The sequence below is a fragment of the Polistes dominula genome, unplaced genomic scaffold (assembly GCF_049000335.1).
Source record: "Polistes dominula isolate Pdom_NZ unplaced genomic scaffold, Pdom_raw_medaka contig_26, whole genome shotgun sequence".
NCBI lineage: Eukaryota > Metazoa > Arthropoda > Insecta > Hymenoptera > Vespidae > Polistes > Polistes dominula.
This window is the reverse complement of record NW_028300939.1, coordinates 2,717,624-2,737,056: the sequence shown is the minus strand read 5'-3', so window position 1 is coordinate 2,737,056 and position 19,433 is coordinate 2,717,624. Positions and strand designations below refer to the sequence as shown.

Sequence of the window (19,433 nt, the reverse complement as noted above, 5' to 3'; positions counted from 1 at the left end):
TAACACGTGTGATTTGCCCACATGATTTTTTTTTTATACCATTTGTTTCTTTTTTTTATTCTGCGTTAAAAGTTATTAAGTGAAGGTCATCGTAATGTCAAAATGGAAATGCCAAGTTTTTGTATGGCACCAACGTGGAGCCACCGGATGTCATAGTGATAAGTTACTGATATAATATTGTAATGGTACTTACAATAATTGATAAATCATGTTTTTTACATCATATTAATATTTTATTTAACCTTTTTATTAATTCTTAACGCAAATACCAATTTATAATTAATGTAAAAATTGTAGCACACGCTACGAGATATCTCGTAATTGGCAGTCAATGGATTAAGATGATCATTATACGAAAAAAAGTTCAAATTTAAGATACGAGGAGAAAGAAAAGAAGTAAGGAGATTAAGAGTAGGAGGAGGTGTAGGAGGAGGTGTAGGAGGAAAATCGTGAATGTCGCGTGCACGTTACCGAACACAATTAAAACTTTAACCTATAGTGTTGGGTTGACGAGAGAACGAAGCTAATTTCCTGAACTCGCGTAGGACCTAATTCCGTTATTGCGAATTTTCCTCGCGAAAGGACGTGTCGAGGGGTTTATTTTCTACGTCAGAAACTACTACTACTACTACTACAACGACAACTATCCTTGACTATCTATCTATCCATCTATCCGTCTATCTATCTTTGTCTCTTTTCATTCTCACTCATAGTCATAGGTCGCATCGTCCAGCAACCAGCAACGTCCTGCTACCTACTATGCCACCCACACCTCACTCTTAATCCTTTACCCTTTACCCCTCACCCTTTTCTCTCTCACTAGTTCTCACCAAAGCTTCCATCCCTTACCTCGACCCTCATCTCTTCTCTCTCCTTCTCTCTCTCTCTCCCTTCGCACTACCTCAACCAACCAACCAACTCACCTACCCACCGAGTAACACGTTTACATCGTAGGCGTTGAGCTTAACGAGCTATACCGAGTAAAACGTAACGATAACGACGAGCTTTAATACACGATGGCTCGACGTTTTAAGCTGTAACTTTATGAGAGAGTGAGAGAGAGAGAGAGAGAGAGAGAGAAAGAATGAACAAACCATTTTCAACGAAAATTCTCTAGAAACCACTCTAGCGATTATTCAAAGTTATCCAATGAGAGATTTTCATTGCATTACGTGATGTTTTATCTCGAATGTTATATTTTGTTTTTCTTTTTTCCTGTTCCGTTCCTAAAAAAAAGTCCCCCAACTGCTGCAGTTATGGCGACCTTCACAGTGCATGAAATCAAAAAGACCAAAAAGTTTATTAAACAAGAAGAAATTTCCCGCACCATGAACCTCGGTCAAAAATTGAAATTGAACAAAATGATGGATTTTGAAAAATAGACGTTTCAAATTTTGCGCGAAAATTTGATGATTTTTGGGCCCTGCCAAAATTACATTTTTTCATTCGATCGATAAACTGGACGGTTTCATGGTTTGCAGAAATATATATAAAAAAAAGTTGCAACAAGAATCAAATCGATCGGATGATTCGTCTTCGAGTTGTAACTGCAGCAAATTTTGGAAAATGTATTTAGGAGGGCCGAAAAGTAATGTCGTTACTACGCACGTCAAATTTTGATATTAATATTTCAATCAAAAATAAAACCGATTGATGATTTTTATCGTTACGATATTAAAAAAATTTGCATACCAGATAGAAAAAGGTTTAGTTGACACAACGTGATTAATTAATTTAATATAAATAATTTTAATGATTGATTAATAATAAAAACGTTTTTGTTTGCAAAATTTAATCGTTCGAATTTTGAGGTTATAAAGCGACATTATTTTCCGGTTCACCTAATAGTTTCGAGAAAAATGCGTTTTAAGGTTTAAGTTAGTGATTTGATCATTGTAAATGAAGAAATATTAGATGACTGTAACTCAAAAATTATTTTTGAGATGTGCACTTAAAATTTGATTATGTTATTTTTAAAGGCTATAGTCTAATTGAAGTATTTGTTTCTGAATATAATTTAATGAATTAATATAAACATTACATTATTTTACATGAATATATTAACAAACACGTATATGCGTTGATAAACTAATCTGGTAATTTTTATCAAACGCATATATACGTCCATAGCAATCTAAGGGTTAATTATTATGATATTTATTAATTATAATGATATTATGATTATTATGATTAATTTATACTGATCAAATTATGGGAGGTTTTGAGGTTTCAATAAAAAGGATTGAAATTTATGTTAAAATAAAATATATATATATATAATAATACAGAAGAATAATTAACAACAATGTTTTTTTTTAAACGTTTTTTTATATAAAACTTTGTGATATACAATAATATAATATAATAATTCTTCTTTTTTTTTCTTCTTATAAATAAATTGTGAAATATGATAATAAATTTGTGCATATACAGTACACCGTTCACGAGCCACAGGACAAACGCACGCGCGTATTCGTTTATAAACACAACAAAATATATATTTATATATATATACAGAGTGAGTCAATAATTAAAAGAACAATAAGTATAATATATAAATGTCTGTTTTCTTTATTTTTTTTTTTTTTTAATTCTTTTAACTCAATCTGTATATTAATTATAGACGTGTATAAAAATAATTGATTTACACGAACGATTGTCTCGTGTATAACAAACATTAGTTTATATAAATTAAAATACTTTCCAGAAACAGAAAAAAATAATAATAATAATAATAGCGCAGATAATATAAAATTTATAAAACGATATTATTTAATCATTTTATATATATATATATATATACAGGGTGACCCATATAGCTGTATAAATTACAATTCTCCAAATAATTGCGATAACCTGATCAAAAAATACTTTAAATAAAATTTAACATTTTTTTGATGAATTATACGTTGCATTGAAAAAAAAAAAACAAGTTTAAAAAAATGTTTATTTTTTCAAATGTCACCCTATATTTTTGACATTACAATATTATAACTCGTATTAATATGAATTCGTTTAATATCATTGATTAATATCATGAGCTTTAGATGAGGTTGGACAAATGGTGAATACAGTTATATGGGACACCCTATATACTCTTTCGCTTATCACTCGATTTTGCAATAATAGCTCTTAAGTCAAGTATATCAAATTATTCGACTATTCATGAACAATAATACACATTCGTACATATAAACATACATATATAATGTATGTATGTATTTTCGTACACAACAAGAGTTTCACGATCGAGAGACACAGAAACTACTCGACAAATACGAGCACCTTTAAATATGCATAATTCTGATATAAATATGTATAGAATAATTTAAATACTTTGATTTAAGCTTAATCTATTATACGTGGTGCACAAGACCACGGTGTGCATCTCATTCAACAAGCTCGATCAAGTAAAATCAAATTATTAATAAAACAACGAATTTAAACGTAAACGTTCTTCTTTTGAAATTCCCGCCTTTAAAGAGTACCCCCTAGTCAAGGGTGAAAATGGGTGTGGGGGGCTGGGGTTTTGAGGAGGTAGAAAGGAATAAGGATAATAATGGTGATAGTGGTGGTTGTGAATGTTTCGTTGAATCACTTAAAATCTAACGACATGTATATATCCCTTTGTACAATTAGAAACAAACAAAATGGAGTATAAAAAAAAAAAAATAATAATAATAATAATAATAATAATAATAAAAAAGAAAACAAGAGAAATAAAATAATTGTTAAAGATGACGGAAAATTTCTTTCTATATTCGAGTGGCATTTACGAAATTGAAATGTTTCATTCGATTATTATACTTGTTTTCTTTTTTCTTTGAAAGTTACAATGAAAAAGAAATAATAATAATAATAATAATAATAATAATAATAATAATAATAAAATAAAAGAATATGATCTTGTTTTAATCCTACACCACCACCCCCCCCCGGCTCTCATGCAATAGTACAACTCGTTGGTTGGCTTATCAGTTCTCTCATCTTCTCTCTCCTTCTTCAAAACGATAATGATGATCGTTTCGTAAGACCAATTTTCCTCCATTTTTTTTTTCTTTTTTTTTTGTTTTTATTATCCTTTTCTTCTTAGGCGCCAATTATTTCGGCTCGACTAAACGCCACTGCAACCAGGATTTCTCTTTCACTCTACTTTTTTTTTTTTTTTTATTTCGAATTGTTATAGTTTCGTCTGAAAATAGAAAAACAAAAAAAGTAGTAGAAACATTCGAACATGGATGTTAATTATTTAATTAATAGTTAAAAAGTACACCACACAGGTGTACTACACAGTTAGTTATTTTTGGTTTGTTCAACTTTTACATAAGAGTTTAATTATCGGAACAATTGTGTAAGTTACACGAGTGGTAGTATCATTAACGAATAAACAAATAAAAATCTATATTTTAACATTTGGGATGCGGGATACGTATTTTTACGTTTTTTGCAGTCTGTCACTTGAACGCGGATCACTTAAAAATACGTATTTAGTAAATTTGTGGTTAATAATGGATAGTGTAAAATTACAAGACAGTGTGCAATGAATAAAGAGTTTAGGTATGTATATGATAAATTGTACATTTTTCAATGTATATGTAGTATGTAATTCGACAAAAATCCACAAAATAAGCTAGCAGAAATTTTTTTGATCTAACTTGAGCGCAATTCACGAAAAAACGTCCGCTGCACGCATAAATTGACGGTGAAGTATACCCGCTGTATGGCAAGTGTTAACATCACCGTTTTACTGTTTTCTCGTCAATGAATTGTGTAACACATAAATGTGTTAATTTGTAGCTATTACATAACCTAGAAAATGATTTGAAGATACTTACTCGCTTTACGTTTCTACTCCGGTCAAAGTATCCTGATGATTTTCAACATTTTCTTTAGTTTTTGGCAAGAATAAATAACGATAAACCGTAGATGCTAGAACAGCACCAGCAATCGGACCAATCCAAAAGACCCAATGATTTTTCCAATATCCATTCCAAATAGCTGGTGCGATTGACCTGGCTGGATTCAAGCTGCACCCGGTGTAAGGAATGAAGACGAAGCAAAGAACGGAAACACAAAATCCAAATCTCAGTGATACCGAATCCGAATTCTTTTCATTTCGTGGATCCCAAACGCCGCATGCAAAGAATACCAATATACTGGTAGCAATAATCTCGGCTAACAATCCTTGGCAAATATTCATATTCTGATAAATGTCAGTTTTGCAGAAGGAAATAGTATCATCTGGATTTCCAGCATGTAACATACCACTTGGAGTTACTGCCTGTAAAGTTCAGAATTTAATTTAGTATGTTAATGTATTAGACTTAAATAATGACATTAGAATGAGAATATGGTTTATTATCTGAACACAATCAGGTGAAAAAAAATTAATTTTATAACAAACATTGATATAACACGTAAAACGTAAAATCTTAGATCATTTAACGTTTAATTTTAATTATTATATTTTATTCAATCTTTTCGTTTGATTTTGTTTTCATATTTATTCGTATGAAATTTTCTCGTTAGTAAAATTATTCTTTTAAACAACTAAAACTGACCTTTAACAAACCATAACCAAAGATACCACCCAAACATTGTGCAAAAATGTAAAGACCGGTCATTGGTAGAGACTTAAGTCCGAGGATTAAACTAGCCACTGTGATTGATGGATTTATGTGTGCTCCACTGATATGACCTACGCACTGTGAATAAAATAAAATATTAATAACAATTGATATTCATTTGAGTATAGAAAAAATTCAATTCAGTATGCAATTAATACGTTCCGTGCCAAGCCATTTTTGTCTGACTTGTCGTTCAGGTCATTTGATATTTTAACTAAAGGTTGATATATTATCACACAATATTTCATTACATCATCAATACATATGTAGTTCTCTTGTTTAGAGTAGTCTAATCATATCGTGTACCATTTGTGGTACACGTGGCACTACGATCAGTTTGATTGCAAAAGTCAATCGGGTCGAAACTTTTTGGTTAGTAAAAAACCTGCTGCATTCGAATTAGTTAAATAAAAAACGCAAAGGAGCGTAGAATTGGAGCTTCTCTTAAACACATCAGTTATAAATGCTTGGATATTATATAATACTCAGCAACAAAGACCTTTATCAATAGTATAATTTAGAAAACGATTAACTAATTATTTATGTTAATGTGAGGATGAAAACAACAACTTGTCTTTTGAAACTGCGACAAACTTTAAAAAACGACATGAAATTAAAAAGAAAGAGGGCAAAGAAAGGACAGCTAGACAACGTTGCATTTCTTGCTATAAACAAAATGTACAAAAATTTCGGTACCAAAGTAGCAAGACAAAAAACTATTAGAGTAATGACGTTTTACAGCGATTACCCGGAAATGCCGTCTTTATGTTTCCCTTGCTTTAACAAAATCAATCATTACATGTAATTATTAATTATTGTAAATATAACAATTAAACAAACTTATGTGCTTTGTTCTATACTGCATTTTGTATAATGCATCAATATTTGAATAGAAATATTCATATACAGAATGAAATTTGTTATAAACATATATTTTCAGAGTATTGAATAAATGTGTCTAATAAGTGTACAGCCGGTGGTACACGTGGCCTAAAGATCAAGTTGAACATGTACAGGTGTAACGAAACGTTTTAACGATGACCCAGTTACGTTGAATTATTATTTGCTTAAAATAAAAGCATAGAGGTGTTGTTAAAATAAATACCTGTATCGCAATCATGACTGCTAGCCCAAAACTCATAGAAATCTGATAGATTGGTGGAGTATTACCCATGCTTGCTACGCAACCCATGCATCCGATAAATACTAAAATTGCAGTTCCAATGATCTCTCCTAAAAGTGCCAAAATCGTATCGTGTATCGATTTTTCTTCCTTTAATAAGTCCTTTAACCCTGTAACAATAACAAAGATTATTATAATATTATCAGAAAGTATTGGAAAGGTAATAACTTTATTGTAAATCAAATGAAACAAGAAGATTGTTGTATGAACAAATTTATTAAAAAAGGCAATTTTTAAAAAGGGTACACAATTCTAACTGAGAATCGATAAACTGCTTAAAAATATGTTTTGTCAGAAATGAAACCGTATCAAATTATCTATAAGACATCGATGAATGAGAATGAACATTTGAAAATCCTGAATTTATTAGCACGTCTGGGTAGAGCAAAAAAGTTTGACAATATTATATTGACACCACTGTATGAAAATATCAGACAAATGACAACATCAAAATTCTAGGACATAATGAACCTACTACGACATATACCACCTGGAATATCATGGTTTCTTCAAATCCCTTTCACACATGCAAAATGTAAATGAGCAGTAAATTGTTTTGTAATTGATGTAAGTTAAAAAATGTTTGGAATCGCATCAATTATGTTTCTGAAGTGTTTTAAAGATATGTCAAATAAATAGAGTATTATTTTTGTTTTCAATTTGAAGCATCTTAAATTATGTTGAATGGAGGACTTGGGTTACTTCAAAGTTTATAATGAAATCTGGTTGTTAATTTTGAAAGTGGTGGTCTGACTGCATTTTTGGTTAGAAAACGCATAATAATTGGCACTATTTTAATAGGAACTATAAATTGAACACCCTTAGATATACTCAAGCTGTATAACTGATTAAAAGCCTGCACATAGGTCACTTTCCAAATAAACGGTTCAAATATCCTAAACAGAAAATATTGTGTGTATTTATTTGAAATTAGAAAGAAACAAAATTACCCATGTGACAACCTGATATTATTTTTCGTTGCGAATCACGTCGTCGTTTTAAACTATATCTTGTATTCGGTAAAAAAAAAAAAAAAAAAAAAAAAAACGAGAACATTATTGAGTAAGAAAGAACATTTGGAATAAGTCGTTTCCTAAGGGATACAAAAGAACGTAGTGGGATAAAATTTGAAAAGAAAAAAGACAAAAAGTAAGAAATATAAATTCATGAAAGATGAGGGTCAATCGATCGTGACGTGAGACGAAAGTTTGCCGTTCTCGTGCACGATCGGCTTCCATTCGCGTATACGAAAAAATAAATAATTCCTAAAGCACTTTGGAAAATCACGCTGAGCGAACTTTCAGAAGTCTAAATACATATAATATATATATATTTAATGTGTATGTGAGTGTGTGCGTATGTATGTTAAGCATAGGTGGATGTGAGTATGTTCATAAAGAGAGAAAATAAAAAAACAAGATAGAAAGAAAGTATAGATGTCGAAAACATTTTCATAAAGTTCGAGACGTTTGATATCAATTTTCTTTTAGAAAATTTATAATATCACATGTTACTTTTAAATCTTTTACATTACTTTAAGAAATTAAATAGAAAATGATGGATAAATATTAGAAAGTATGAAAAGTAATGTATTATATAATATATGTAATAATGTTATATAAAATTATATTCATTTAATTTATATTATTAAATGTAAAATAAATTAAATAGAAAATTAATTAATATAATTTTGTATTAATACATTAGATTAATAATTATAATAAAAATAAATACATATTAATTAATAATAGTGTATATTATATATATAATGTGTATTTTCATTATTCTTATTAATTATTAATGATTAATATTGTATATATAATACGATAATACCATATAATGAAACGTATGAAATAATATAATCATTTTTTTCTTTTTGAATTATTAATTAGCGTCGTAAGAGAATGAGATAAGTAAACAAGTAGAAGAAATTCAAAGTAGGAAGCTATTTTCTTCCGAATGAGCTAACTTTGAAGAAAGTTTCACCAGCACCAAAGTTTGTCGCCTAAATGTCAAATACGATTACTGTGGAGGGTTTCTACAAACCGTTGGAGTCGCGAGGGTCAACGTTGAAATTTACATGAAAGTGAGTACGAGGGGTTATGCATATCCTAGTGAAATAACTATGCATCATCCCTTATTTGCAGATTCGTTTATTTGTTTTTTTTTTTTTTTTTTTTTTTTTTTTAGAAATTTGACAAACAAACAAACAGAAGATTAGGAAAGTATAAATATATTAGTCTGTTGCAATGAATGTCAATTAATAATAATATTATTAACACTAGATTTACGGAACCTGTCAAAATGACAGGTTTTCGATTTAATGCTTCAAAATTGTAGACATGTAAACATTATTCTGTAAATATTACACATTGGTTTTTAATTATAATAATAAGGTTTAATTGTAAAAACGATTCGGTCATGCGTTGCTGTGATTTTGTTATAAAATATTGATTTAATATATTTCTTAGTTATTTAGTAAATTATAATAACACATAAAATAATATTACAATTAGAATGAAATATATAAAATAATAATACGCACAAAAAAATATAAAAAGTACGGTTAGGTCGTATGTAAATTGAAATAATTGAGTTATAATACAGCACCACCTATTAAACACTTACAGTACCTAAAGACTTGGATAACCTATAAATAATAAATCCTTAAATTAGCAATAAATAATACAAAATAATAGCAATAAAAATTATTTTATACACTAAGTTGAGAAAAAAACATATAAAATAAACAAAATGTCATTAACACTAGATTTACGGAATTCGTCAAAATGTCGGGTTTTCGATTTAATGCTTTAAAATTCTATACATGTAAACATTATTCTGTAAATATTACGTATTGGTTTTTAATTTTATAATGCAATGAATATATATTTCTAGTAACTTTCTCTGGAACACCTTTATTTTATTATTTACAGATGTGGTATACCTCTTTTTACGAAAATCCGTTCATTTGACGGGTTAAGTTATACAGATATACAACATCTGGAAATAATCAAAATGAAATAACAATGAATAAGAAAAAACAACACTAAACAAATGACGACTATTTTCCAGTAAATACATGAGCAAACAAGTTTGCACTTGTTGTTTACAGTTAGTTCAAACCTTCTCATATCACAAATACTTACAGTTCACTGCTGAACTTTGTCGGTAAAAGAAATGATTTTTGGAGGTGAAGCATCTCTTATTATTTTATAAAAAACAAGTAGATCAAAGTGAAAGATTATAAGATTGAGTAAACATGTAAAAAAATGTATTGAAGACAACAGTCAATGAAAATGTATAAACTTTTGAATAAATAATTTCAAACAAAATTGCATTTTAACATAGCAGTCAAAAAGACGGATTTCTGTAAAAAAAAAAAAAGGTATATATCAGGTAATGTCTGTAAATCTAGCGTTAATAATAATAAATATATCGGTTTGGTAATTAAGTTTCTAGACTAGTTGCATTTTTGTTGAAATGTTTTATAAAATTTATTTGTTGTTTAAGATTACCAATTAATTTAATAAGAAATAAATTGTATGGAAGATGCAAAAGGCCTGATCTTATTTATTCGTACACGTATTATTATCATCTGATATATACATGATGTATACATACATATATAGCCACATATATACTTTATATATGTATGTAATACATAAGCCTCCGTATACTCCTAAATTATACAGAGAGATTCCACTGAACGTTCACGTCGGTATTACAATCCTGTTCTCTTAATTAACCGTATGTGGTTTAGGATATAATTGGATTCAATAACGAACTCGTAATATTGAAAACGTTGATAATCCGTCGTTATTAAGTGCCATGATTATTATATTAATATTAAAAAAAAAACATATATATATAAATCACAAAAAACTTATCAATTATATTCGTATAATCATAAAACGAAACAATTTTTCAAAATTTCTTATCAAAATTTATTGACTAATTTTGTTGTTCCTTTCTTATTTCGAAAATATAATAGTTATATATATATATATATATATATATATATATATATATAACTAAAATGAGATTTCAATAAAATTTTGGTTTATTTCATGTAATTTATTTTCTACTTTAGAACATAGGTTAGTTTTTATCGCGTTTATTTTGTATTTTTTATCGCTAATTTAAGGATTTATTATTTATAGGTTATCTAGGTATCTTAGTTGTTTAGGTATTCAATAGATGGCTTTGTATTTTAATTCAATTATTTCAATTTACGTATCAACATAACCTTACTTTATATATTTTTTCGTGTATTATTAGTTTATTTATTCCATTCTAATTATTGTATTATTTTGTGTATTGTTATAATTTATTAAATTAAAATATAACTTTAATATAATAACTGTATAATATAAATTATAAATAATACTATATATATATATATATATATATATATATATATATATATATATATATATATATATATATATATATATATATATTATTATGATTTATACAGTTAATATAATCAATATATAATTTATATAGTTATAATTTTGTTTTTTAACTACAATATTTAAATATTATATTTAATATATTTATTACATAATTGGATAATTCCAGAAACTATTACTGTATATTGATTTGAATTTATTAAATAGTTTAGAATTATAAATGGCGCTGTATACAGTACAATTGAGATTTACATGTGACCTAATTAACCTTACTTTATATATTTTTTCCTGTATTATTATTTTATATATTTCATTTTAATTGTGATATTATTTTGTGTCTAGTTATAATTTACTAAATACTATAGAATTGATTTTTTAATCAGAGGTTATTTAGGTCTTTTAATACTGTAAATATTCAATAGATGGCGCTTTATTACAATTCAATTATTTCACGTCTTTTTTTTTTTTACAGTGTAATTGCATACGACGTAAAATTTTAACGATTAACACGACAACATTTTTACCGTTTCTTTTTTTAATTTTTTTTCTTTTTTTCTTTTTTTTCTTACACGAGAAAGGATTTTGCAGGTTTATTATTTGTTGTACGAAGCGTGTAACAACGCACGCGAAATAATTGTCGTTTGTACATGGAAAGGATTTTCACGAGAGAGAGAGATTATTCCTGGTACTTTCCATTGAATTTTTTCTTTTTTTTTTTTTCTTCTATTTTATTTTATTTTACTTTTTATATATATATTGTTAGTTTCAAGATCGACCAACCGACAGAGACCAGACCAACGGACCTACCGACAGACAGACAGACAGACAGACAGACAGACAGACAAACGGACAGACCGCTCGATAACGATCTCCCGTTTTCTAATTAAAAACGAAGCTAGACCAGAGAATACGCGATAATTACGATGAAAGTTTCAACCCAAGCTCGTTTATTGCGCGAAACTCGTGAAAGTAAAATTGTAACTTTAGTTACCAATTTTCCAACCGACTGTTGAACCTTCTCAAAGGCATAATTTTTTGTTTCTTTTTTTGGTTTTTTTTTTTTTCACGTTGATATTTCCCTCTTGGATTTTTAATCAAGCAGATATCAGAAGGATTACTCTTGTCCTCACACACATAAATTGTTGTAATATTTTTCTTATATTTTTTTATTTTTAATTGTCAATATTATTATTTTTTTTTTTTTTTTTATATACAATTTCATTTCTTCGTTTTCCCAAATTTATTCAAATATTACCCATTGGTCGAATATATTGTATATATGTTGATTATATTTTTATTTCAAATTTATTTTCGAATATCTAGGAAAAAGAGAAAAGTAAGAAAATTGTTTAACACATTGAGCGCCACGCATATTCTTACGGAAATCTTCGTCAGGCCACGCACTTAGTCGTATGCGTAAACGATAAGTCTAGTGTCAGTCATTTATGACTGACGTGGCCTGATCGTAAAGTTCATCGTCAGTCATTTATGACTGACGTGGCCTGAATGTGAAGTTTAGTGTCAGTCACTAATGACTGACGTGGCTTGAATGTGAAGTTCAGTGTCAGTCGCCAATGACTGACGTGGCTTGAATGTGAAGTTCAATGTCAGTCATCAATGACTGACGTAGCAGCACTCAACGTGTTAAAAAGAAACAAGTTGATAAGAGAGAAAAAGACATTATTGATCGAGAATATCGTTGAATATTTAGTCAAAAGGAATGTAATTTTCCGATTCGTTAACTTCATACCGACGGGGATAACATTGATAATTGATGTTATCATAAAATTACAGGAATCTGTATTAACTATTAAATAAAAGAGAGTATACGTTTTTTAAATAAGATTTAATAGTAATAAATAATTTTTGTTTGATCGAAGTATAAAAATTGTAATGTAAAATTTTCTAATTATTGATATATAAAGAAAGCTTTTTTGGGTTTTCTTTTTTCTTTTTTATTTTTTTATTTTTTAATATTATAGAATAAACGTTCTATATGTATTTATAATAAAAGTTCTTTAATCCATTGTAAAATGACTATAGTGTCTGTGGAATTGACCTAAACGAAAATCGAGAGACGTGCTTTCCATTAACTATCCGATATTCTGTAAAGCTTCGATCGAGAATACTATATAACTTAAAAGCACAGAATTTTGTTACTATCACGTATGTACACACATGTATATATTGCTGTTGGTGTTGGTTATCCAATTCGTTTCTCAATGAAAACTCATTTTCCCTACGGTGCAATGGTTTTTCTCAATGGAATTCTGTCGTATATCAAGTGACACAAAAGATATTGAAAAAAAATATACATATATATATATATTTAATATATACAGTGGGTCTAGAAAGTATTCGTACACTGATCAATTTGAAATAAAATGTTGTTAAATTGTTGTTTTTATAAATGACGAATTTATACATATTCTTGAAAGTCTCTACAATAGATGTAATGAAACAAAATCTGATGGACACTGCACTTGTATGGAGGAAAAAACAAATGAACAGCTGAAACCAGAAAACTTGCGACCCACAGTGAAACACGGTGAAGTTTCTGTACTTGTTTTGGGACTGCATGAGTGCAGTTGGTTTTGGGCATGACCATGATACCCCTTCATTTCGTTACAAAATTACCTACAGTACTAGCGGATGTATCAATATTTCAATTATTTTTAAGATGATCGACTATATTGATAGCACTCATCTTTGGATTCTGTTTGATCATTTTTGTGATAACTCGTCCAGTGTACCGATTAATTTTCCGTGAACGTCCACTTCTTGAATTATTTTACAGTCTCTTTCTTAATCCATACCTATCAATGATACTTTGTACAGTAGATCAAGGTCTGTTTAGAATTCACGATATTTCTAATAAACATTTACATTGATTATGTAAATAAATAATCATTTATCTTTCTTCTATCGTTGTTTGCACACGTTTTTGTCCCATTTTCCAACAATAATTTGTGATCTTAAAAAATGTTGAGCTTTAAGTGATGCCGATAAGGCTTACAAACATACTGATGAGGTCAATTATAACTAGAAAGTAATCACACACACACACACATTATGTGTTTATATTATGGTTTATGTATGAATTCTCTTGTAAATAGTTGGAAATAAGAACTGTAAAAATACTTTCTACATCCATTGTATATACACATGCACATTTGTGCCCATAATTATGAAAGTGGTCTAAAAATTCAAGATATTTAAAAAAAAATTACATTTGAACACTATATAAATTCTAATATAACATTGAAAAAGCAAACATAATCAAAAATAATATATATATACAATAATATTACAAAAAACAATCATTTGTTATGTTACAAAATATAACAATATTATATATTATATTTCAAATTGATCAGTGTAGGAATACTTTCTGCACATCCACTGTATATAAGAAGAATTGAGAATGAAATTGATGAATTATATTTACAAAAAAAAAAAATAAACAAAAAAAAACTATATAGTTAATTCATAATTTGAGCTTGTTAATCGTAATTTCGTCATACTCGATATATTTCCTTTATTCAAACAAACTACATCTTCATTGATATTCATATTTTCATGTTCCTTATTCCCATGAGAGATACTGTGTACCATAGATGTTCAATTAACCAAGCTAATTAGGATGTAGACCACTCGTGGTTAGATGAAAGCACGATATCGAGATTGCCGATAAGGACTTTGATGGATTCCCATGAGGATTAGTTCTGGTACTCCTTGATAATGCGATGTTTACACGCGATCTCATCGAGAAACTAAATAACCATACATTAGACTTTTTTTTTCTTTTTTTCAATATAATTAACAATTATTATACTTAATATTGAAAGAACAAAAAATATTCATGCTTTCTCTCTAATTTTTCATTGGTGTTTTTTTTTTTATTTTATTTCAAACGAACCCGATCGAAACGGACTAGTTCCGTAGTTTGATTTCGATTCGACTGCCAATCGTGACCCAATATTTGACTTTTTCGTTCGTGTAACGAACTGAATTGACTATTTAATTTTCACGAACCTTTATTAAAGTCAGATAAAACGTTTTGCAATTACGAAGACAATTTTTTGTTTTGTTTTTTTTTTTTTGTCGAACTAAATATTATCCAAATTTCTATGATAAGTAGTCAATTTCATTTCTTTCATTTGCCGTAAATAATAATTCATTGTGAACGTTGCATTATTATTCTCTTTCTATTCCTTTTTTTAATTATATAATTAATTTATTTATTTATTATAGATTATTGTAATCTTATTAATCTAATGCAACTCGCGAGTTTTCAGTCGTCACGGACGAAATGTTCGTGAAATGAAATTCGCGATGGGAAATCATCATTTGAAAGTAAGTAACTTCGGTACGTTGCTAAGAACGTTGCATAAATCCGTTTCAGTTGAGAGAAAACTGAGAGAATTAGGGGTGGGGAGGAGGAGTGGGGAAGAAGGGGCGAGGATTGGAAGAGAGAAAGAACAACAAAAAAAACAAAAAAAAAAAAAAGAAAGAGAAAAAGGTATGAAGAAAAGAAAACGATAAGAGAAGAATTTACGAACATTCGAAACTCGTGATGTTATTTCAAAGTGATATGTATAATACATACATACATACATACATACATACATACATACATATGTAAGATGTGCTTTCTTATAATACTTCTTTTTGAACTTTGATATTTCGATAAAAACTGATTATGGTTTATATAAGGATTACATTGAAATTTGTTTTGTAATGTTTTATTATATGATGATTGATCATTTGAACATCAAAAATCGATTCAAACTTCTCAAGATTGATCATTTCAATGTATGTATGTATTATTCAATTCATTTTACATGTATATATAAATTTTATTATGTTGTTGGTACCCAATGAACTCTGAAATAAATAAAAAAAACAAATTCGATTAAAAGATCGGTTTTTTTTTTATTTTATTTCATTTATTTGATTTATTTTGCATGGTTTTTGTTCAACTTAGAATATAGGATAATTTTATTTTATAATTCAGATTTTTTATGATAGTGTTTTTGTTTGTGTTTCATTGCTTATTTAAAGAGATTTATTATTTTGAGGTTCATTTAAGTCTTCTAGATTCTGTAAATTGACAATAGATGGTGTTGTATTAGAAATTCAATTATTTCAATTTATATAAGACATAGGTTACTTAGGTTTCTAGGTACTGTAAATTGTCAATAGTTGGCGATGTATTATAATTGAATTTCGATATATTCACGTCGTACATTTTTCTTTTTTTTTTTTAATTTTTCTATGACATAATTAACCGTACTTTTTATATTTCTTTCGTGGTATTATTATTTTATGCATGTAATTGTAATTGTGATATTATTTTATATGTGTTATTAATTAATTTAGTAAATAATTTAGAATTATATTAAATCGAGGTTTTTTTTTTATAACAAAGCTACTGCGAGTACTAATTTTACATGAATCATTTAATTTGTATTATTTATACATGTATTGATTACATGTATTGATTGATTACATGTACGTGTAATCATATATGATGTATTAATGCATTATAAGTAATACATGTATTAATTATACAATGCTTTGTATAAATCATAAAGTATATATATATATATATATATATATATATATATATATATATATATATATATATTCATGAAAATTATTTTTTTTTTACGACAATGAATTTTGAATTTATTTTCAGAAACTGTTAAAACGTACATCGTAACTTGATTCAATTTTATATATAAAAAAAATTAAAAAAAAACATTTAGTATTCAGGTTATTTTCAGAGATAATAACTGACCCAAATGTATAACAAATGATAGAGGAAATAGAAAGTACTTCTTTTTATTTTTTTTTTTTTTTTTTTTGTAGACGTGTACATTGTTTTAAAGATCGATAGATCAAAGTGATGTGTGTGTTAGGAAGAGAATAGATCGTGAATTACACGTGTATCGTATGTTTTGCAAGTGTGACAGTGGGTCAAGTTCGCGGTGAATGGCCGGAGAGGCCTGAAAGACCGGAGACGATACGACTACGTTCAAAGTTGTTTTCCTCGTTAAAGTAAGGAAGAGAAGAAGAACAGTTTTTTCTTGTCATTTCTACAAGATCTATCATTTATTCGATCAATCTTTTTTTTTTATACATATTATCAGGTGTACAAATAAATATTCATCATTCATCATTCATTTTTGTTCTCCGAAAATGTCTAAATTTGTTTCAAATAAGCATCATTTGCAGCAACTTTTAATTTACTTTTTCAATTGAAAACAAATCTGAAGCTGAGTCGCATCGGTTGCTTGTAAAAGCATATGATAATTGGAAAACCATAACAGAATAATATAATATATAATGTATGTGTTATGTGACTCACAATCAGTCCGATACACACGTCTTTAAGTCAACGAATTATCTTATACAGCCATCTGTTAGAATCTTATCGAACTAACAGAGACAATCATGACTCTTTGTTAATAAACAAATAATTCGCGATTAATAAAATAATATTGCGATTATAAATTGAGATATAAATTGTTCTATCTTTCAAGTTGGATGAAAGTGCACAAAGTGTGCAAAATTTGATTAAAATCGCTTGAGTAGTTTAGGAGTCCATTGCGAACAAACAACGTGACACGTAATTTATATATATTAATATGAGAATTCAAATATATCATATAGTTGAAAAACCATATCGGGGTTACACATCTCTACTAATTGTAAGTAATAAAAAGATTATTGAGAATTGACGATGGTAGAATGATAGCAGGGACATTAGATCAATTTACCAAACGTCCGGTCTAACCATAGGGTCGTGTAATCACTTGAATATTACATGCTTTAAGTGAGAGAACTTGTCGTGAGTGGTTTTAAAAGTTTAAACACGGTGACTTTGACGTAAAAAACAAAGATCGCAGTGGAAGGACCGAAAAATGTACGAAAACAGGAGTGTCATGTATTACGAGTTGCTCAAATCCGAGCGAAACCTTTATTGGAGTTCTCTACCGAACACACTTAATGAGATTGAGCCGAGTTCTGAAGGAAAAACGCACTAATTACTACTCCAGACATGACAAAATTATTCTCCTTCATGATAATGCTCGTCCACATGTTGCAGTTCCGGTCAAAAACTATTTAAAAACACCTGATTGGGAAGTGTCACCCTACCCACTGTATTCACCAGACATTGCGCTGTCCGACTATCATTTATTGTGATCGATGGCACATGGTCTGTCTGAGCAGAACTTTGTATCATATAAAGATACTATAAATTAGGTTGATTCGTGGATAACCTCAAAAGATGAAAGTGTTCATCAGAATGTTGCCTGAGAAATGGGCAAAAGTAGTTGCTTGTGATGAACAATAGTTCGAATTAATGTAATGTACCGTTCTGTTAAAATAAATTTGGCGAAAATTTATTTGTATACCTAAAAACAATTTTATATTAACCAGTTAATTGTGGTACTCCGTTTTGAAGGTGCACACCGTTGTGTGTCGTACAAATTGACTGACGACGAGTATATTCGTCAAGCACAGAATAATTTTCACCGTTAAAATATAAAATATATGTAATGTACCGTTTTGTCACAATAAATTCGACGTAAATTTATTTTTACACCTAATAACATTAATCATTGTGATAATTATTTTGTTTCATGTACAATAATTAATGTTTTGTAAAATCCCTTGTCCTTAGGTCAGTTTTCAATAAGTGTATTCGTATTTATATATATATATTCTGTTTTCATCAGACTAATACTATCATACTAGTTCAATTGCAATGTAAACTTGAAGATGAAAACAGAATAATTTTTTATTCGTTTGACTGGAAAAAAAAAAAAAATAGAAACAAGAACATAATATAACACCAACGTTGAGAAAACATATTAACGAATCGTGAATTTCACGTGAGTTTTATTGCACAACTGTGAAATAGGAAGCTTCCGTTAAAATGTCATTTCCTTTGGTATAATGCAAGAAAAGGAGAGAGAGAGAGAGTGTGTGTGTGTGTGTGAGAGAGAGAGAGAGAGAGACATTTGTAAACAGTAATGAATGTAAAATAACATAGGTAGTTCGGACGTTGTAACTCTTTTCTCAGCTAGTTTTACTATTACTTTTAACAAAAGGACAGAAATACATTGTCTTGTTTAATCGTATCTGTGGAAACTGACATTTTCTTAGATCTTAGTCGTATATGTGTGAGTACACATT

At 28.5% G+C, this 19,433-nt stretch overlaps 1 protein-coding gene across 2 annotated transcripts in view; it reads right to left on the bottom strand.

Annotated features, from left to right (window-relative positions):
- Nucleotides 1-2,565: 2,565 nt before the first annotated feature.
- The window catches only part of LOC107071216 (aquaporin), a 28,567-nt gene continuing 11,699 nt past the window's right edge, over nt 2,566-19,433 (bottom strand). For both annotated transcript variants that reach the window (XM_089171477.1, XM_015330008.2), the window contains exons 3-6: nt 6,733-6,920; nt 5,562-5,705; nt 4,836-5,281; nt 2,566-4,192 (exon numbers count right to left, since the gene is read on the bottom strand). In XM_089171477.1, coding sequence (XP_089027603.1) covers nt 4,841-5,281; nt 5,562-5,705; nt 6,733-6,920 — 773 coding nt within the window. In that variant the 3' untranslated portion in view covers nt 2,566-4,192; nt 4,836-4,840. The remainder of the gene's footprint in view (nt 4,193-4,835; nt 5,282-5,561; nt 5,706-6,732; nt 6,921-19,433) is intronic.